The sequence below is a fragment of the Hemicordylus capensis genome, chromosome 5, assembly GCF_027244095.1.
Source record: "Hemicordylus capensis ecotype Gifberg chromosome 5, rHemCap1.1.pri, whole genome shotgun sequence".
Classification (NCBI taxonomy): Eukaryota; Metazoa; Chordata; class Lepidosauria; order Squamata; family Cordylidae; genus Hemicordylus; species Hemicordylus capensis.
This window is the reverse complement of record NC_069661.1, coordinates 21,700,988-21,723,639: the sequence shown is the minus strand read 5'-3', so window position 1 is coordinate 21,723,639 and position 22,652 is coordinate 21,700,988. Positions and strand designations below refer to the sequence as shown.

The 22,652-nt window shown below is 42.9% G+C and overlaps 1 protein-coding gene across 3 annotated transcripts; it reads left to right on the top strand.

The window, feature by feature from the left end:
* The first annotated feature begins 1,870 nt into the window (after positions 1 to 1,870).
* On the top strand, positions 1,871 to 22,324 carry LOC128326114 (estradiol 17-beta-dehydrogenase 11-like). 3 transcript variants are annotated; one of them, XM_053252285.1, is made up of 7 exons: positions 1,871 to 2,870; positions 11,743 to 11,850; positions 15,056 to 15,187; positions 16,742 to 16,848; positions 18,399 to 18,536; positions 21,167 to 21,283; positions 22,045 to 22,324. In XM_053252285.1, exons 1-7 carry the CDS (start codon positions 2,817 to 2,819, stop codon positions 22,133 to 22,135), a joined length of 747 nt encoding a protein of 248 aa, XP_053108260.1. In that variant the 5' UTR covers positions 1,871 to 2,816; the 3' UTR covers positions 22,136 to 22,324. The 3 variants fall into 3 exon arrangements, with proteins under 3 accessions (XP_053108260.1, XP_053108259.1, XP_053108258.1); XM_053252283.1 differs by lacking the exon at positions 1,871 to 2,870 and adding an exon at positions 5,055 to 5,725; XM_053252284.1 differs by lacking the exons at positions 1,871 to 2,870; positions 11,743 to 11,850 and adding an exon at positions 5,053 to 5,725.
* The last annotated feature ends 328 nt before the right edge of the window (positions 22,325 to 22,652 follow it).

Below are 22,652 nucleotides of genomic sequence, written 5' to 3'. Positions count from 1 at the left end.
ACAGTATGTCCTTTTGCTTGACTTTTCATTATATCTTAATTGGTTGATTTGATTAAGTGCCGTCAAGTCGATGTCGACCCACTCACTCAATCACCTTGCCCAACTATGGAAGATTAGAAACAGGTCTGTAATTAGCTAACTCCGAGGGATCCAATGCAGGTTTCTTCAAATAATAATAGCCTCCTTAAGACAAGGAGGCATCCTGCAATCCCTCAGAGAAACATCAATAATATTTATTAAACCTTCTCTGATAATGCACTTACCAGATTAGATAAACCAGATTTGGCAAGGGTTGAGAACAGATTGTTGGAAGCACATATATATGTACAGATATATCTGAGGTATTATCTTAAATCTGTGGATTATCTGAGGTAACTGCACTCTCAGTATCAGTCCTGCAATGGAGATTTTAATTCTGACTTGCTTTACAGGATGGTTGCATATGTAGAAGAATTACACCACCACCACCACCCCTGCCCATCTCTGAAAAGTGTATTGGAAAGTATTAAAATGGGGCCAAGAGACAAGGAAATGTCCATGGGAAAGTACAGTTTTGCTTGCATGAATAGATGCCTCAGCTAATTTCTCAACGGACAGAGAAATTTGCTGTAGAAATAGAACAAATAGCAAGGCTGTGAACAGAAGCTTATTTTGCTCAACAGAAACTGAGGCGTAATGGCTAGTCCGTTGTAACTGTCGCAACCCAATGAAATTTCCCATTGATTGTCAGACATGCACAATGTTTCTGAAAGGTTACACGTACACTAAAAAAACACCCCTGATTTGTATAAATATGCGAGAGAAACTCTGTTCTTGGCCTTGAGCTTAGCAGCAGCCTGACTGTTGATAATTCTCTTGGCCTGCTTTCAGATGACGTGTACATAGAAACTCAAAGTCTGACTGAGAGTGATCAATCACATTTGTGAATCTTTGTTTCTTCCACACATGGATTACTGAGATAATTATGTGAAGTGCTTTGGACATTATAAAGTGTAAATATTAACAAGTACCTCGATAGATTTCATAAAATAGGAACAGAAAACAGTTGCTAGTGCCAGGGGCGTAGCAAAGTTGGAGTGGGCCCAGAGACAAGATTTTAAAATGCCCCCCCACACACACACCCCACTGAAGCTCAGCTCATGAAGTAAAGAAATCTTAAATGAGGATGAATAGTGGTAACAAATATTTATTTATTTATTTACTTACTTACTTACACACACACACACTCTTATGTGCCACAATAGAACATCATCCTAATTTATTTTTTTAAAAATTGTAAATTGTGGACGATGCAAGTCATTTAATGGTACGAAAGAAAGACATGCTGTTCTGGTAGCTCCAGGTCTTAATACTCACATCAATTTTGGAGGACTGAAGGAAGCCCGGGTGGGTGCACGGCTGGGGGAGTCAGTCATGTGACTTGCCTCGGGGGGGGGCCAAGGCAGTGGGCCCTCAGACAACTGTCTCCCCTTGCCCTATTATAGTTACGCCCCTGGCTAGTGCTAAATCTGGACTAACAAGGCTGCTGAAATAATATGCAAAGCTATGATTCTTTGGATGTCTGTTTATCTCTTCTAATTGACAGAAGAACCATCTTGTTTAGGGATCAGGAGTGGTAGGTCAGTAATCTTAAAAAAGGAAGAAGTAATGTGGAGATTATCTCTCTCTCTCTCTCTCTCTCTCTCTCTCTCACCGCATTGGCGAGTTTACCTTCAGTGATGGGCTCCACCTCAGGGATTGCCCTACACAGCCCCTATAATTTCCTGTGGGATCCTCCCCTAAGCCCACATGTGCTTGCACGTGCCTTAAGGTTTTGACATAGGTAAAGGTGAGTTTCATTGCTCCAGACTTTAAATTAATTAACATATGCAAATTTTGATTGGTTCCCCACCCCCAGTAGAAATGGTCCACCTGTATTTTCTGGCACAAGAAGCTACTGACTCTGCTTATCTTATTATTGTCTATGTGATATGGGGGTAAAAGTACAATAAATAGGACAAATGTTAAAGTATCTTGCACACTGAAAAGTATTATATAATTGCTGATAATACTATGAACCTGGAAGCAACAGAACATCTTTTAAAAAAATAATGTTAGAGGTACAAATAGGGCCGACATCAGAGATTGCCATCGCTGGACTGTTGTTGAATGCCCAGGGCCCTCAGAGGGGGCAAATACTGACCCCTGAGATCACCCTTGTGTGTACACCCTTCATGTGGTGAAAATAGAATGACTCTCTCAAGGCCCACTCAGATAAGAAGGGCATTTTGCTGAGTGCTTCCTGAAACCTCAAGCCAGCTACGAGTATGAACATAATTTGTGGAGATGAAACACACTATTGCAACTGGGAATAATGGGAGTTGTAGTCCAACAACTCGTTTGAACAATGGTTTTCCTCATGACACTCTATGGATGTGAAAGCTAGACTTTGAAGAAGCAAGATAGAAAAAGTATTGATGCTTTTGAACTTTTGTGCTGGAGATGGAGAAGACTTTTGAGGATACCATAGACAGCCAGGAAAACAAACATATGGATCATAGAACAAATCAATCCAGAATTTTCACTTGAGGCACAAATGACCAGGCTCAGACTATCATACTTCGGACACATTATGCGATGACCCAGCTCCCTTGAGAAGTCTGTAATGCTGGGAAAAGTTGAAGGCAAGAGAAGAAGAGGACGGCCAGCAGCAAAGTGGATGGACTCGATCACGACAGCAATGAATGCACCTCTGAGATACTTTAAAGGCCAAGTTGAAGACAGATCATCCAGGAGAGAATCTATCTGTGTGGTCATTAAGAGTTGACACTGACTTGATGGTACTTAATCAGTCAATCAATCAAAGTCCACCAACATCTGGGGACCCAAGTGTGAGAAATGTTTTTTAAAATGCATTTACAAAATCTTTGCCTCTAAGATTTATTGCCATCTACACCTTAAGTGAGTTTGTAAACAAGTTTGTGAAGGGTCAGACTAGATGTAGTATGAATCACATAAGATGTGCCAGCTTATCAGGGCCAAGAAAGCTGTTGAAAACTTTCAAATTTAATTCCAGGGCAAAAAGCAGTCATTGGAGAGGCACAGGGGGAAGGGTTAAATGCCCTCTCCCTGTATTCTTGGATCCTGATTGGACAGTCTTGCTGCAGGCGGTGCGGAAAATATAACTTGTAGTATGAATGACATTATTGCCTATAGAATGGTGTTTACCTATAGGAGGGGTTTTGCCTGTAGAAGGGTGTGGAAAATATAACTTGCAGTATGAATCACATCATTGACCCGTGTTTGTGTGTTATTTATTTATTTATTGCATTTCTGTACCGCCTTTCTGCCTTGACAAAGGCACCCAAAGCTATATTATGCTATATTAAAAAACAAATTACATAAGACTAATAAAGCATTATTGTCTCAAGCTGTTGGTCTTTTCAGAAGCTGAGGAGAAGAGTTCTCTGGCCTGGAGCTTTTACACACATGGCTGTTAATTCGAATCTCCTCCAGAATGGAGGGTGTGAGTTTATCAGCTGGATTACCGCAAAGTCACTGTGGGCTATCAGGGACCAGTTCAGACATAACTCTGTTTCCCCCCAAATTATGGCTGCGCATTCTGGCTTAGCCCAAATTATGTCCGGCGTAATTATAGTAATCCTCAATTTTCAGCAGGTTTTGGGGGGGGGGCGGGGAACCAAGGCTTCTGGTTTGCCCCGATGCTTATCTGTGATGTGTGGAGGGGCCATTGCTGATATTTGGGCTGTTTTCCAAACTCACACATTCGTGTGTGTTTTAAAAAAAAAAAGTTTGCTGGGTGGATTTCCGGAACGCCAAGTATCAGCATGAAGGGGAGTTTGACAGCTGTGTTCTGTATGGTCTGCTCTTTGAGTGATTTGCAATTGTGAGCACTGGGGGTGGGGGGAGGGGTTGTGGCAGATTGGTGGAAATCTGTGTAAGGAGTCCGGGAGGGGAGGGGGAGGGAGAAATTTGTGAGTTAAATGGGAATGCAAAATGCCTTCCTATAAGGCTTTGTCTTATTGAAGCTTAGTCACCATAGGAACATAGACTTTACATATGCTGCGGTTGTTGGAAGATGCCTGGAAGCTTAACAATGGAGACTGCAGGTTCAATGCAACCTGAGCCCTTTGTGTCTGAGCTGATTCCATGAGGCTTCATTTTTCTTCATCACAGAGAGAAAGCAATGATTTCTACTTTAAACTCCCATGGCCTCTTAAATGGTCTGGGGTAGGGTGGGGGGAACATGAGGTGATGAATGCAGTCACAAAGGCAAGTTCATGATAAAAATCAGCAAAGATTTGGGTCAGATTCGGCAAGTTTGGGTTAAATGTTCTGTTGTTTTGACTAGTCAGTCTTGTGGAGCACTGGCTGGCTGTCAATTTTTTTAAAAAAAAGTAATAATGAAGGGAGGCGCCTCGCGCCTCCTTCTCTGGGATGCGATTGGTGGGAGAAAAAACCCTGAGCAAGCTGTGGGAACACACAGAGAGAAAGATTTGCAGGGAATGTGGAGAGGAGCCGAGGAAATGCTAACGGTGCATATGATGCCGTGAATTAAACAGCTCAGAATCTGCTGCAAAGCAGATTTGCTGTTCCAATAACCCACAGCATGAAGCCATGTCTGGATAAATCCCTGGGTGCCTCCTTTCTTGCCTTCTTCTCAGGGGACACTGGTCTTTCAGTGGAGAGGGGGGTCTCCTTTCAGTGGGAAAGGGGGGAGGGGGGGTCTCCCCAACAGACCTCACAGGCCAGTACTGGTCTCTATGGGAACCAATATTATGCTCTTCCCTAGCCTGGGCACCTCCTTTCTTGCTCAGGGCACCCAGGTCTTCATGGGGCTTTCCCAGACAGCAGGCTTTTCTGCGAGTTCGAAGTTGGGGGAAAAAAAAACGATGCAAAAAGTTGGGGTTTTTTTTTAACCCCTATGTACATTGGGCTAGACTCCGATGCACTTAAAAAAAAAAAAAAACCAAATAGTGTGTGAATTGCTCCCTGATATCTCATGGGGACTTCGGGGTAAATTTGTCCAATGTGTGAACGCACCCCCTCCCTTCCGGAGGAGATGTGAACTAAAAGCTGGGTGTGAAAAGCTTCCTGGTGTGATCGCAACTCTCCCTCCCACATCTGAGGACAGGGAGAAGCTCCAGCATGTCACAACAAGTTAATTTCACTCAAAAAGCTGGCAATAACACAATAACACAACCAAACCAAGTCCAAGCCTCAGGCTCTTATTTAATTCCAGGGCAAAGAACAGTAATTGGAGAGGCAAAGAGGGAAGGCGTAAATGCATACACTCCCTGCATGCTCGGATATTGATTGGGCTGTTTTGCTACAAGGGTTTGCCTATAGAAGGGTGTGGGAAATATAACTTTGCAGAATGTCTTCCTGCTGCACACTTTGCTGCATACTGTAAACAAAACAAAACAAAACAAAAAACCCTCTAGCTTGCTGGATAACAAAGTCCTTTCAGCTGTCAGTCAAACAACAGTGTAGTGCGTGTATGGGAGGAAGAAAAATGAACCTCTTGCTCGATCTCCTCTGGCTTTTAGTTCTCATAATCTACTATTACGTGGAGGCCTTGGTGAAACTTTTTATTCCTGTGAAGAGAAAATCTGTCAGTGGGGAGATTGTTCTTATCACTGGAGCAGGGCATGGAATCGGAAGACTCACAGCCTATGAATTTGCCAAACGTCATAGCAAATTGGTTCTCTGGGATATAAACAAGGTATATATCATTCCACCTTTGGATCAGAGAATTAACAGGAAAAAGAAATATTGCTGTCTCGCAACAAAATAGCAAGTGGAAAACAAAATCTTGGGTAACTATGATTACTTACAGCCAATCCTGATCATGTTTACCAGGAAGGAAGTAACTAATTCCAAATGAATTCTTTTCTAAGGAAATATTCATAGGTTTGCAGCATGCATGCATCTGGTTCTAGTTTTTTTTTTTTTTTTAGATAGCTTCTATCCTGTGTGCAGGAAGAATGAGGAGAAAAATGTCTGACTTTATATACTTGTTTGTAGCACTGGAGAAAGAATTCTTTGTAAGTGAATTGTGCTTCACAGACCTGTCTTTGTTTTGAAAGAGTCTCTAGGAAACTGGATTAGAAAAACAAAGGCAACTTGGAACCCAGTTAGCATAGAAAAAGACCTTAAGGTTTGGACTGGCATCTGCTTAAAGGCTCTGATCCTGCAGATTTGATTCTAACACTGACCTCACCTCAATCATGCTAGCGAAATAGATGGAGACTAAAAATATGTGAATAGTCTCCATGTCAATTGTATGGCCCTTTTAAAATGGCTGACATTCAGAATAAAATACTCCTGAGCAGTCTTATTGAAATGTAGTCATTTAGAGTAACTCCTGAGTAGTACTATCAATACCATAGTCTGGATGTCTGCCGATTCCTGAATGGGCATAACTGCAAGGGGGAACAGTCTGAGACCAATGTTCTCTAGAGAGGGCATGAAGTTGAGCGGCGTGAGAGAAAAGAAAGCAATGTCAGTTTGAATTTGGACACAGCAGGAGAGAGCTGAGCTGAGAGCATCCTTAAGCTAGAGTTGCATCTGGGGAGCGCAATTGTTTTGTTTGGGATTGTGATTCAGGATTTGCAGCTGTTGTACCTTGCTTGAGGAGTTCTGTTTGCTTCCAAAAAAAGCCTGCATCTGCATATTTGTAGATAAACAGATGTCGCCCTAAGCGTCCAGTGCACTTCCACTAAACTTCTCATAATCTGGATAATTGGGAAGGGTTTAACCAAGCTGCCGCAAGGATGCTTGTGGGTGCAAGTCGATTCCCAAGTATTACACCCATCCTGCGTCAGCTTCATTGGCTACCGGTCCACTTCTGGGCTAGATTCAAGGTCCTTTAAAGTGTGAGGCTGCAAAAAATTCAGATAAAACAGAAGGGGACAGAGCAGAACCGCATAAAGAGCAGACAGGAGCCTGTGCCAGCAGGTCAAAGAGTCAAAAGAATATCATACATCAGGGGAGAGATTCAGCATATAGGTGCTTATATGCCAATGCCAGAAGCCTCCGAGCCAAGATGGGTGAGCTGGAGTGCTTGGTTGCTAACGCAGAAATAGACATAGTGGGCATAACAGAAACATGGTGGAACAGTGAGAACCAGTGGGACACTGTTATCCCTGGGTATAAACTCTATAGAAAGGACAGGGAGGGGTGCCTTGGAGGAGGGGTAGCACTGTATGTTAAAGAAGGGATAGAATCTAACAAGCTAGAAAACCTAGATGGACTGGAGTCCTCCACAGAAACCCTGTGGGTGACTGTACAAGCCCGGAAAGGGAACATGCTACTGGGGATGTGCTATCGCCCTCCGGATCAAAATGCCAACAGTGACTGGCAGGAGGAAATCAGGGAGGCATCAAGGAGAGGCAGGGCTGTAATTATGGGTGACTTCAATTACCCACACATAGACTGGGTAAATTCACATTCAGGTCAGGACAAAGAGGTCAAATTTCTAGATATGCTAAATGACTATGCCCTAGAACAGTTGGTCATGGAACCAACCAGAGATAAGGCGACCTTGGATCTAATACTGAGTGACACCCAGGACCTGGTGTATGATATCAGGGTCATCGACCCTTTAGGAAACAGTAACCACAGTGCCATCAAATTCAGCATACATGAAGGGAGAGAATCACCAAGGACGTCTAACACGGACATTTTGAATGTCAGAAGAGGAAACTACTCCAAAATGAGGAGTATGGTGAAAAGAAAGCTGAAAGGGAAAATCAGGAGAGTCACTTCGCTCCAGAGTGCATGGAGTTTAATCAAAACTACAATACTAGAAGCCCAGTTAGATTGTATACCCCAAAGGAGGAAAAGTACCACTAAGTCCAGGAGGACGCCAGCATGGCTAACGGGTACCGTCAAGGAAGCCATAAAAGGGAAGAAGACTTCCTTCTGAAATTGGAAGGCCTGTCCAAACGAAGAGAACAGAAAGGAACACAAACTCTGGCAAAAGAAATGCAAGGTGACAATAAGGGAGGCAAAAAGAGAGTTTGAGGAACATTTAGCCAAAAGTATCAAGGGGTAAAAAAAGTAACAAAAACTTCTTTAAGTACATCAGAAGCAGGAAACCTGCCAGGGAGGCAGTTGGACCATGAGACAATGAGGGAGTGAAAGAGATTATTAAGGAGGATTTGGAGGTTGCAGAGAAGCTGAATGAGTTCTTTGCATCTGTCTTCACAGCAGAGGATCTGAGCATATACCTGTTCCTGAACCAGGCTTTTTAGGGATGGAGGCTAGAGAGCTGAGTCAGATAGAAGTGACAAGAGATGATGTTCTAAACTGTCTGGAAAAACTGAAAGCTAACAAATCACCAGGGCCAGATGGCATCCATCCAAGAGTCCTCAAAGAACTCGAATGTGAAATTGCCAACCTCCTTGCTAAAATATTTAACTTATCCCTGAAATTGGGCTCTGTACCAGAGGACTGGAGAGTAGCAAATGTAACACCGATTTTCAAAAAGGGATCCAAGGGCGATCCGGGAAATTACAGGCCGGTTAGCCTAACGTCCATTCTAGGAAAAATGATGGAAAGCATCCTCAAAGATAAAATTGTAAAGCACCTAGAAGAACAGGCCCTGCTGGGAGTGAGCCAGCATGGCTTCCGCAAAGGTAAATCTTGCCTCACCAACCTTTTGGACTTGTTTGAGAGTGTCAACGAGTGAGTGGAACAAGGTGATCCAGTTGACATAGTATACCTGGACTTCCAAAAAGCTTTTGACAAAGTTCCTCATCAAAGACTCCTGAGGAAACTTAGCGTTCATGGGATAAGGGGACAAGTACATGTGTGGATTGCTAACTGGTTAAAGAACAGGAAGCAGAGGGTATGTATAAATGGAGAATTTTCACAATGGAGGGAAGTAAGAAGTGGGGTCCCCCAGGGATCTGTACTGGGACCTGTGCTTTTTAATTTATTCATAAATGATCTAGAAGCAGGGGTAAGCAGCGATGTGGCCAAATTTGCAGATGATACCAAACTCTTCCGGGTAATGAAATCCAAAACGGATTGTGAACAGCTCCAAAAGGATTTCTCCAAACTGGGGGAGTGGGCGACAAAATGGCAAATGTGGTTCAATGTTAGCAAGTGTAAAGTGATGCACATTGGGACAAAAAACCCCAACTTCAAGAATATGCTGATGGGATCCGAGCTGTCGGTGACGGACCAGGAGAGGGATCTTGGGGTCGTGGTGGACAGCTCGTTGAAAGTGTCGACTCAATGTGCAGCAGCTGTGAAAAAGGCCAATTCCATGCTAGGGATCATTAGGAAGGGGATTGAAAATAAAACAGTTAACATTATAATGCCCTTATACAAAACTATGGTGCGACCACACTTGGAGTACTACGTACAATTCTGGTCAACACATCTTAAAAAGCACATTGTTGAACTGGAGAAGGTACAGAAGAGGGCAACCAAGATGATCAGGGGCCTAGAGCACCTTTCTTATGAGGCAAGACTACAACACCTGGGGCTTTTTAGTTTAGAAAAAAGACAACTGTGGGTAGACATGATAGAGGTCTATAAAATCATGCATGGTGTGGAGAAAGTGGAGAGAGAGAAATTCTTTTCCCTCTCACACAACACTAGAACCAGGGGTTGCTGCATGAAATTGATTGCCAGGAGGTCTAGGACCAGCAAACGGAAGTACTTTTTCACACAACGCGTGATCCACTTGTGGAACTCTCTGCCACAGGATGTGGTGACAGCCAACCACCTGGATGGCTTTAAGAGGGGTTTGGATAACTTCATGGAGGAGAGGTGTATCAATGGCTACTAGTTGGAGGGCTGTGGGCCACCTCCAGCCTCAAATGCAGGATGCCTCTGAGTACCAGCTGCAGGGGAGTAATGGCAGGAGAGAGGGCACACCCTCAACTCCTGTCTGTGGCTTCCAGTGGCATCTGGTGGGCCACTGTGCAAAACAGGATGCTGGACTAGATGGACCTTGGGTCTGATCCAGCAGGGCTGTTCTTATGTTCTTCTTGTGTTCTTAAGGTGCTGGTATTGACCTTTAAAGCCTTACACAGCTTGGGGCCAGGGTACCTGTCGGACAACATTCGCCTATATGAACCTGCCAGGGCCCTCCATGCATCATCTCAGGCCCTGCTCATGACCCCGCCACTAACAGAGATCTGGTTGGCAGGGACTAGAGACAGGGCCTTTTCGGTTGTGACCCCTCAGCTTTGGAACACCCTCCCTGAAGAGTCTGACCGTGTTCCCTCCCTCAGTGTTTTTAAAAAACATCTTAAAACACACCTTTTTAAAGAGGCTTTTTAATGCTCCTCTTTTTTGTTATATCTGGTAGATTCTTTAGCTTTTTATAATTTTCAGGTTTTATCTTTTAAAATAACCTTTAATTTGAACTTAATAATGACAACTTTTTTGTTTAATTTAGTTAATTTTATTACTTTTATTGTATCTTGTGTCTATCTTATTATTGTGAGCCGCCCCAAGCAGTAGTGCACTGGCGGGGCGGGGTGTAAATATTTTAATTAATTAATTAATTAATTAATTAAATTTAACTGTGAAATAGACTGGGGCAAAAACAGCATGGCACTAATTAAAGATAGAGTAAGAGATCATCTATATAAATTGAGGCCACTACTTTTAGTAAAATGTGAGGAGCTTTTAATCTCAAATATGCATGGAAGAACTGTGGCTACTTGGCAGAGAACTCTGCATATGCTTAGGGAATGTTCTTTCTTGCTGCTTGAGTGTTTGTTTTAGTACCCCCTACTAACTGAGCAAAGAAGCATCTTTTAAAGTGGTGATTTTCTTATGCAGGGAAAGAACAATTGTCCCCATCCAACCCCAGCACAGCATGCTTCCAGTGGCTGTTGCTGGTATCTACTAGGGGTGTGCATGGAACCTGCTGGCCTGGTTCGGTTTGAGTCTGAACTGGACTCGAACCTGACTGGCCCAGTTCGGTTCTGCACCCCCTCAACCCCCCCCCCGCCCCCTGGTTTGGTTCGGTCCAAGGGGGATTTGTGAACTTTTTAAAAAAAAAATGAAGAAGAAAAAACCTTTTAGGCCCTTCAGGAGGCTTCATCTAGGCCACCGGGGGTGGGGGTGGGGGGAGTGTTTCCTCAAAGGTTCCCTGCCAGTCTCCCTTATCACCGCCGTGGCCCATGCCAAATGGCCTCTACGAGGACCTGAGGTCATTTGTACTTGGGCCGCGGCGGTGATGAGGGAGGCCAGCGGGGGAAGGGGGAACCTTCACACACACACACACACACACACCCTGCAGCCTAGATGAAGCCCCCTGGAGGGGCTAAAAGGTTAGATTCCCCCCCCCAAAAAAAGTTTGCGAACGTGGCAGTGGCTTTGGTTCCGGTCTGGACAGACTGGGTTGGAGTGGGTTCGGTTCGACCCCAAACCATCAAACCCCCAAAACTAAAACCGCGAACCCCAAACCCCCAAATCGGTTCTGCATATCCCTAGTATATACCTTATGTTTCCTTTTAGACTGGGAGCCCTTTTGGGACAGGGGACTATTTTGTTTGCTTATATAAACTGCTTTGAGCACTTTTGTTGAAAAGCAGTTTATAAGTATCCGTAGTATTAGTAGTGTTCCAGGACTGAACCCTGACAGTGAAAATAGATTTTAGGGCTAAAACCTTGCTCAGTGTGAACCTGTTTTTTTATTTTTTGGACCCAGTTATGTAGTTTTGAAATATTGCATAGAAATGATGGACGTTTCTTCTTTTCCACCTGCAGAATGGCATTGAGGAAACAGCTGAAGAATGCAGAAAGCTGGGAGCTAGAACACATACCTATGTGGTGGACTGCAGCCTCAAAGAGGAAATCTACAGCATGGCAGAGAAAGTGAGGGTTCTGTAAACATGACAAGTGATGCCTTTCGCTAGCCAGTGTAGATTCGAAAAACTTAGTAACTACAAAAAAATTTTTTTTCTACACTCCAATTTTGTCTATGACTTAACTCTTTCTGCAACTTTCTCCACCCCGCCACTTAACATATTCATGTACTAACTGGGAAACGACATTGTCCAAATTTCCCCTTCTTGACCCAATTTCCCAATGCATTGGACCGGGTCTCACGATCAGTGAGACCCGGTTTAGGGCACTGAGCGGGAAGGGAGCCCTGGGCGGCCGGATCAGCCACCCACACGATGGCCGGCTCTGAGACGGAGCCGGCGGGGGCTGGGGAGCTTGGGGGCCACGTGGCCCCTGGAAGCCCCAGTATGCCCTGTGCGAGCGCGCAGGGCATACTGGGGAGACCCCCGAGCCGGGAGCCGCACTGTGGCTACTCACGAGCAGATAGCCCGGGTTTGCGGCGCACTCGCTCTGCAAACCCGGGCTAAGGGGCGGGCTACAGAAGCGGGTTAGCCGCTCCAGAACCACTGAGCTCGGATGCGAGCCCGGTGGTTCTTACGATCACAAAAATCGGGCTAGGACTTTTCCTAGCCCGATTTTTGTGATCATAAGAATAGCCCCATTGTCTTTCATCTAGGTTCTCAGACTTCAGGGTTAGAAATGTATACAACCTCTTATAAGCCTGCATTTTTTAAAAAAAAAAATTTGGCCTGAGTCTCGTTTTCTAGCAATCTGTGGAGACAGGCTATGTCGCAAGGAAAAACATATTTATTTAATTATGAGTTTTTATTAGGGTACCACTGTTGGTTCTACAACTGTGGACCAAACTGGAATGCAGAACGTAATTTTCTTAGGAATAGTAGTTTGGATCAGAACTACAGTGGGGGAGAGAATCCAGCCCCCCCCCCCCACACACACTGATTTTCTGGCTTAAATAGCACCCTAAAGTTGCTATTTATTGGGGAGAGCAAAGGTTGGGCAACTCTCACATGGGCCTCCAGGGCCAATTTTAGAATATGTAAATGTAGAGTACCTTAAGTGGTGCAGCAGGGAAATGCTTGACTAACAAGAAGAAGGTCGCCGGTTCAAATATCTGCTGGTACTATATCGGGCAGCAGTTATATAGGAAGATGCTGAAAGGCATCATTTCATACTGCACGGGAGGAGGCAATGGTAAACCCCTCCTGTATTTTACCAAAGAAAACCACAGGGCTCTGTGGGCGCCAGGAGTCGAAACCGACTTGACGGCACACTTTACTTTACTTTACTTTAAATTGAAGGGGGAACTCCTCAAATGCTTAGGGGGGGATCTGAACCTCTAGAAAAAGTAATGTGTGGACCTACAGTACATCTTGGCATCTTGGCATACTGTTACAGACCAGGCCTGATTTATACACTAAGTATGCTCATTAGCCAGTATACAAAATAGGTCTGGACCAAGTTCTTTTATATGGTGACCATGTATGATCTGGACGCCTGAAAGAAAGGAGATCAAACCAATCCTCAAAGAGTTCAATGGGCTTTATTGAGTATAAAGGACTAATCTAGCAAAGCAGAAAGCAGAATCCTCTATCAATATTAGCAACAGTATTTAAACAGAACATCCTAACCAGTACCAATATTCACCCGTGTGCCTAACTAACATATGTGTGTGCAATTAAATCTTCCTAGAGCCTAATACAATTCAGATACAGACGGAAAAGGGGGGGGGGTTGAGAGAGGCTGAGGGCTGGCATGGTTTTGGAATTAGTAGGGGAAAAGAGGGGGGAGGAGAAGGAGGGGGAAAGGATGGAGGGACCCAAGGCTTGCAGCATATTTACCAGGATCAGAGACTTGAGCGGAGATCTTTTCAGCTGAGGTCTTTGGCGGAGACAGGAGTTGTTGCAGTGCTCAGATCAGGCAGCTTGGGCAGCAAAACTCAGGCATTGCTGTAGTTTCCATTCATGGACAGAATTCCTGCTTTGCCCTGCGGCTTAGCAGCAAACTCTGGGATCCTCGTGAGCAGTTTTTGCTGTAGGCAAAAGATTGCTAAACTCTCTGTCTAAAAGCCTCATTCTTATAGTGTATTTCTCTTTGATCTCTCATAGATCTCATCTTTTCCTGGGTGTCCAAAAAGGTGACAACTTGCTGCTACCTTCTGAACAAAGTCTTAATTATTCAGGATATTGGCCAGTCCAGAGAGATCTCTGAATCTCATCTTCTGTAAACTCTGTGCTGAGAAGGGAGGGGGGGAACATTGACCACAGCAAATCTGCATCTAAGATGCTGCAAATTGCATCTTCCCCCAATAGGTGTTAAAAGTCTCAGGAGTTAGTAAGAAAATTAGTTTTGAGACAGCAATTACATTATTTCTTGTGTACCTCTTATCGAGTGTGTGATTATATTTAAAGTAACATGAAAAAGGTGTGCGAGACGTTCAATACATTGTAGCATCAGTGATGTAAGATTTAAAATCTACAGGCGGATCTCTGTATTCATGTGAATCGCTATAGAGAGCAATTGAGATATCCCCCTTGGGCATAGCAAAGCCATTATTGACAATGATTCACAAAGGTTTCTTGCAACAGGAGAGCAGTCTGAGTCACATTTTTAGCATATGAGTGGCATTCAGCATTCAGGCCTGGCTTTTGTGTTTCTTGCATATCCATTTTAACAACACAATGCTGGATCACCTCCTCCCTTCACAGAGCAGGGACAGCAACATCCTAGTTCACCTTGAGTTCAGGTATTATTTCATTTATTAATATAAAATGAAATCAGACACAGGCCTGTATTTCACATACTTCCGGCGTCCATAACAATACGTGGTACATGACAGAGTTCTGAACAATTCCCACTCTCATAGCACTGCTTTCTGTTCACATATGCAGAAATTGCTGCTTTGAACTTAAAGCAATATTTCTTTCATGAGGTCCTCTAGGTGAATGAGAGTGATTACATGGAAAATATTAGGATTGGGTTGGATATGTATGTGTGCATGTTTAAAAATTACTGGTGTGAACTAGCCCTTAGATTCTCTAAAGCTGGACTTTATTTTCAAAACTACTCTATTTTTACTCTGCCTTTTGCTGTAGAGTGAGACTCACTAAACAGCCAACAACAGAATACAACTTAACTACCTTCCTGCCAGTGTGTTCCTGCGTTTAATCTTGATCACAGTTGAATTTTCATAATTTCTGTTTCTTGCATATTATAGGTGAAAAAGGACATAGGAGATGTTAGTATCTTGGTGAATAATGCTGGAGTGGTAGCAACAGCAGATCTTCTTTCCACTCAGGACAAGCAGATTCAAAAAATCTTTGAGGTCAACATTCTTGCTCATCACTGGGTAAATATCACTACAGTGTGGCAATTTTAATTACAGTGTAAGCATTAATTACAACTTTAATTACAGTGTAAGGTTACTATAGATCCTTCCAGGAAAAGAAATGCTGCATTTGAAATGCAAGTTCTTTCTGGTTATCCACTTTGAATCCAGATAACATGCTTCCCCATCATGTAATTTCACAGCTCAATCTGCTGGCCCATTGCTATTAATACGTGGCTTTCATCACAGGTTGACAGGCAGCAGATGGCCAGCAGATAGTAAAGTAAAGTGTGCTGTCAAGTCGATTTCAACTCCTGGCGGCCACAGAGCTATGTGGTTTTCTTTGGTAGAATACAGGAGGGTTTTACCATTGCCTCCTCCCACGCAGTATGAGATGATGCCTTTCAACATCTTCCTATATCGCTGCTGCTCGATATAGTACCAGCAGGGATTCGAACCAGCAACCTTCTGCTTGTTAGTCAAGCATTTCCCCACTGTGCCACTTAAGGCGACTGGCCAACAGATAGCACTACAAAATTGCACAAATGGGGAGGCACATCATCTGGATGCAGAGTAGATCACTGAACAGAATTTGTGTTTTCAAATGCAGTGTTTCTCCATGTGGAAGGACCCAGTGTTACAGTATAGACATAAAAGCGAATACCAAGGCATGCCATATGCTCATTTGTAACAGACTATATGACTCTCCACACAATGGACTTCACCATTCCTCTAACACAACATACTTAGTTTCGTCTATGCGATTTCCATTTGTTATCTTTTGTCTTATCTTAGATTAAGAATATATTTGATTATGAAATTATACTGGATGTTGCATGCTCTTTATTGCAAGATTGTTGTTGCATGCTCTTTATTTCATGGTTTGTGCATGGTATGGTGGGGGTCTTTTTGTTTCTTGTTGACAAGTACACTCACTCATATAAATATGTGTAGAAGTGTACAGACATCTGAATGCAGGGACAACATAATGTCTGAATAGGGCTAATATGGAATGAGCCTAGAACGTCTTAGGTAAGAGTCCTGTTCACCGGAGGAGGAGGCGGCTGCATTTCTGGCCTCACCACTGACTTCTGTATGTCCATTGTAAGGTCTGAAAGGGTGGCCTATACACAAAGACTCTTCACCAGGGGTGTAGTGGAAGGGGCACATGCAGGGACAGAGCACCAGGACTTCTTGGCTTCTCAGGCTGTTGGGGTGGGCATGGCCATGGGGGCTGTCAAGGAGAGCGTCTGTACTTCTGAATTTGCACCTACGCCACTGGTCTTCACACAACGGAGAACTGCGTGACCAAGGTTCCCAATTGTATGAGAGCCTACAGCTGTACTCTTGCGGGATCAATCAAACCTCTGGCCAAACATACAGGGGGCAATAGCTGGCAGTGTCCAGGCTTCACTGCCTCCTCCATTGAACTCTTAGTGGAAAACTTCTGAGCTGGCTAAGTGTACTGATTGAACAATCTAATTCTAAATTTAAGAATGTTTTTTTTTTTTTAATGAAACATCAGAAATGTGGGCATCTAAAGATCCCCCCTCTTCTTTTTAAACTCTCTTCAAGACAACAAAAGCATTCCTTCCAGCAATGATGGAAAATAACCATGGTCATATTGTCACAGTTGCATCCGCTGGAGGGCATATGACAGTTCCTTTTCTGGTGTCTTATTGGTATGTATCCTTAATACTTTTCTGCTATCACCAAAAAACGCCTTTGCAGTCAGGAGAGTCAATCCTGAAGTGAAAACAAACCTGATTGTTAATGCCCCCCTGCTTTTAAGAAACATTAAGAGCTGTTTAATGTTTATACACAGCTTTATACAAGCTGTTTAATGCTAATAAAACTAAATATCAGTTAGCTCTGCAACAGCATAAACAATGCTACCTTTCACGAACACGGTAATATATAGTATTTGGTGCATCATCTTTGCCATATAGTGCCACCTGCAAACCCAAAACACATGGATTTTAATCCCTTACCACACCCACTCTTTTGATAGTCTAACAGAAGGAGAAAAGAAGAGGCAGTAAGAAGAGGCATACTTTTTTCCAAAAGTGGGGGGGGAGAATGCTTTCAAAATGTGGGTGTGCAGAGGCATTTACAACCTCTAAAAGTGTGAGCACTGTAAGATATTTCCCTCAGGGGATGGGGCCGCTCTGGGAAGTGCATCTGAAGGTTTCAAGTTCCCTCCCTGGCTTTTCCAAAATAGGACAAGATTTATATTGAACCAACAAACTACCAAAGCATACAGTACGTTGGGCTGAGAGAGATCCCTGCCTGCAACCATGGAGAAGCCACTGTTAGTCTGTGAAGACAATACTGAGCTAGATAGACTAATGGTCTGACTCACAAGCTTCCCTGGGGCAAGGCATATTACTCGGTTGGGGAGCCATAGTCATCTGAGAGAAAGAGCCCTTTTGCCCAAAGGAAATTAGGACAAACAACAATAGACTCCTCATCTGCAATGTTCAGCCCTGTAATTCAGACGTTATATTGTATGACTGTACAGATGTCTGTACACTCATATATATTTTAGTGTGAATGCCTGTGCCTACATTCATTTTAAAAATAGACCTGAGTACAAGCCACTGAAATGCATGGGACAGATAGGTATAATAATGCACCTGTGTTCAACATAAGGTATGAATAAGAACAGCCTTGCTGAATCAGGCCTAAGGCCTATTCTAGACCAGCACCCTGTTTCACACAGTGGCCTACCAGCTGCCGTGGGAAGCCACCGAACCAAAAAGCATGCCTCCTCTCCTGCTGCTGTTGCTCCTCTGCAACTGGTGTTTGAAAGCATTTTGCCTCTGAACATTGAGGTAGCCTGTAGCTGTTCCTCCAGCTGTACAAACAGTATCTGTGTACAGATCTGTACCTGTGTACTCTGTACACTCGTACAAGTGTCCAGCATAATGTCTGAATAGGGCTTTAGAGGGACCTCTATTCTGCTACAGATGGTATAGTAGAATCAAGACCAAACCCCATATTTTACATGCCTGGCTAGCAACAGTGTGGCTAGCAACCACACTGCCACCAAGAGCTGGACGGCTCCCGGCAGTTTACACATGCACCAAAGATCGGGCTTCAGCAGCCAAGCCCAGTCTTTGCTGCGTGGGTGAACAGCCTCTTATTGAAAAGCAGTATACAAACATATTTTAATACATAATAATAAATACTTGTCAAGAGTCACCCAATTCTGCTTTCCCTCCCGATTCAGTTCAAGCAAGTTTGCTGCTGTTGGGTTTCATAAAGGTCTGACTCAAGAATTGTCTGCACTGGGAAAGGATGGGATCCAAACCACCTGTCTTTGTCCATTTTTTATAAACACTGGCTTCATTAAATGTCCACGTTCAAGGTAAGCGACAAGGAAGCAATGCTAATTACATGTCTTTAAAAAAATAATAATTTTCAGTACAAAAAGTTGGATACATGTTTTCTAAATAAGCATATCCACTCACCATACAAAAATTACTACATTCATAATGCAACCACCCAGAGACGAAAGTTTGGGTGGTATATAAATGTGATAAATAAATAAATAAAATAAAATAATACCAGCCTAGTATAAACATTAAAATCCATATCAAATTTTTATCTTCCAAAATTCCAAGCCTGGACCCCACTTTCAATCCCCTTCCGAATGATTCCTAGCATGGAATTAGCTTTTTTCACAGCTGCTGCGCACTGAGTCGACACTTTCAATGACCTGTCCACCACGACCCCAATATCGTTCTCCTGGTCAGTCACCAACAGCTCAGATCCCATCAGCATATACTGGAAGTTGGTGTTTTTTGCCCCAATGTGCATTACTTTACACTTGCTTATATTGAACCACATTTGCCATTTTGTCACCCACTCCCCCAGTTTTGAGAGATCTTTGGAGCTCCTCACAATCTGTTGTGGATTTGACTAGCCTAAATAGTTTAGTGTCATCTGCAAATTTAGCCACTTCACTGGTCACCCCAACTTCTAGATCATTTATGAACAAATTAAAGAGCACTGGCCCCAGTACCGATCCCTGGGAGACCCCACTGCCTACCTACCACCATTGTGAAAACTACCCGTTTATTCCTACTCTCTGTTTCCTGTCCTTCAACTAGTTACTGATCCACACATGAATGTGTCCCCTTATTCCATGACTGCTAAGTTTACTCAAAGACTCAAGAGCCTTTGGTGGGGAACTTTATCAAAAGCTTTTTGGAAGTCCAAGTATACTGTGTCAACCAGATCACCTTTATCCACATGCCTGTTGACACTCTCAAAGAACTCCAAAAAGTTAGTGAGGCAAGACTTGTCCTTGCAGAAGCCATACTGGTTCTCCTTCAGCAAGGCCTTTTCTTTTATGTTTAACAATTTTGTCCTTTAGTATGCTTTCCATCAGTTTACCCGATACTGAAGTTAAGCTAACTGGCCTGTAATTTCTTGGATCCCCCCTGGATCCCTTTTTGAAAATTGGAGTTACATTAGCTACTTTCCAGTCCTCTGGTACAGAGCCTGATTGTAGGGACAAGTTACATATATTTACTAGGAGATCGGCAATTTCACATTTGAATTCCTTCAGAATTCTTGGGCGGATGCCATCTGGCCCTGGCGATTTGTTAATTTTTAGTTTTTCAAGACAGTTTAGAACATCTTCCCTTGTCATCTCAAATTGACCCAGTTCTTCAGCTGCTAAACCTGAAAAGCTCAATTCTGAAGAGGCTATATGGTCAGTATCCTCCGCTTTGAAGACAGATGCGAAGAATCCATTCAGCTTCTCTGCAATCTCCTTATCCTCCTTAATAATCCTTTTCACACCCTCATCATCTAAGGGGCCAACTGCCTCCCTGGCAGGTTTTCTACTTCTAAAAGAAGTTTTTGTTATTCCCATTGACACGTCTAGCTATATGCTCCTCAAACTGTCTCTTTGCATCCCTTATTGTCTCTGCATTTCTTTTACCAGAGCTTATGTTCCTTCCTGTTCTCTTCATTTGGGCAGGACTTCAATTTTCTGAAGGAAGTCTTCTTCCCTTTTACAGCTTCCCTGACTCTGCTCCTTAGCCACACTGGCATCCTCCTGGACTTGGTCGTACCTTTCCTTCTTTTTGGTATACATTCCAACTGTGCTTCTAGTATTGTGGTTTTAAATAAGTTCCATGCTTTCTGGAGTGATTTGACCCTCCTCACTTTCCCTTTCAACTTCCTTCTTACCAGTCCCCTCATTTTTTAGAAGTTTCCTCTTCTGAAGTCCAACGCATCTGTGTTGGACTTGCTTGACAATTCTCCACTCGCATATATGCTGGATTGGAACACACTATGGTCACTGCTACCCAATAGTTCTGCAACTCTGACATCTCCAACCTTCATGGCTGTCTCCAACCTTTCATGGCTGGGCAAGGTGATTGAGAAGGTGGTGGCCTCCCAGTTCCAGGCGGTCTTGGAGGAAACTGATTATCTAGACCCATTTCTATCATCAGGCCAACCAAGGCCTCTTTTGTAATGTTGTGAATGCTAAATCATTCAGAAAAATCAACTCTTGTCCTTCTATTGTTGTTTTATGAAATAAGAGCATCTTCTTCTCTGTTTGTTTTCAGGAAGACCTTCAAGACACACCTGTTCTCGCAGGCTTTTAACTAGAACTAATTTTAATCATTTGTTTAACAACTTATTTTATGAGTGTTTTAATTGTATTTTAATGCTGTTTTATGGATTTTTAATCTGTTTTTACTTTTTATATTGTGTTAAATTTTGTACACCGCCTAGAGATGTACATATCAGGCGGTCTAAAATATGATAAATAAATCAAAATAAAATAAACAAAAACACATCTAAATTCCCCTTGGGCTTACAGAACTAGTTTCATAGGTTATTACAGTTCCAAAAAGGAACCACAGTTCTGTCTAATATTTAACAAACGTTGTAATTTATTAGAATGATGTTGTTAAAACTGCCACATTTCTCTGCTGTAAGAACCATCTTTTAATGCCTGTTTTCATTTAACTCTAGACTAATGCCTGTTTTGGAGCCTCAAAAAGTTGCAGATAAGCTCATAGATGGAATACTTTGCAACCAAAAAATGATTTTTGTTCCACCACTTGTGAAAGGCAGATTGCTGCTGGAAAGGTACGTATGATGAAGAGCTGAATATTTGAGTTGTGATTTCAATTTTTAAAAGTATACACTATTATTCATTATTTATTTGCTTAGCACATTTGTATCCTGCCAAAACTTGCATGTCATGGCAGTTTACATACGTATTAAATAAGTAAAATCACATTAAAACCATAAACAATTAAAACAGTTAAAATCAATAAACCACCATCAAACCAATTTGCAGCTAGCCAAAGCCTTGATCAAATTAAAGTGTCTTCAAAGCTTTTCTAAAGGCTGCTAGTAAAGATAGTAAAGCTCTTACCTCAGCAACGACTGCATTCCAAAGCCTTAGAGCAGCTATTAGGGAGGTGCTGAAACACAATTCGAAAGCCAAATGCAGGACACCTCCCTTTAAAAACAAGGGCTTAAACAACCCCATTAAAGCAGAAGAGAGCAGGTCCATACCTGCTCCTCCTCCATTTGCCACCATTGCTGTACTCCCAGCTATGCCTGCATGCCAGTGGGGCATCTCCCAGCTGTCCCTGCACGATGCCAGCATGCACATGGTTGCTGTGCTATGGGGTTTTTAAAACTCTTTTTTAAGAGTAAGAAACCTAACCCCTGGATTCCCATTGGGGTTAAGGTTTCTTTATTCACAGTTTCCATATTTGTGCTAATCGGAGAGTGCGGAACCCCCGTGAATAATTAGGGCCACCTCTACTGGACTCTAAGCAGATGTTGAGATATTTGTACTGCTATAATCTGATGTTCTGATCTGATCTTTCTTATAGAATTCTACCGGAGCATGCCATAGTGGCTTTTGATCAGATAACAAAAGTAAAATTTGATGCAGTGGTTGGATCCAAAGGAAAACAGCATTAAATTAGTAGATGCCTTTTGGGGATGTGTATAGGGTACCTCTGAAGAGTCAATTACAGAAGTTTGAGTAATGCCAGGCAATCTGTGGAGGCTTCTTGACATATCTTTTTAATAACTTTTATGCCTAATGTACAAGCATAACCTGTAGAAGAATCTCGGCAAAAATATACATTAAAAGTCCCACTACAATGCTGTGAGGAGTATTTACTTTTCTGTTTTATATTTAAAAAGGACACAACTGTGTACTTGTGCATTGATTTCAGTGTGGGTTTCCCATGGTCCATGACTTGCTGCCATAAGGAGGAAGGAAGGAAAAGGGAGACCTTCTTCCAGCTGTTGCTGGAAGAGCAGTAAAGAAAGTGATGGGAGCAAGGGAGGAGCTGAATTCTACCCTGGCTTCCATTAAAATCAAATCTAGAGAAGACTTCACGAGTTGTAATACGTAATGCATATTTGAGGTCACCTTGAAGTCACAAAGATTTATATTCCAAGCCAAAGGATAGGTACTTAAGCAATATCT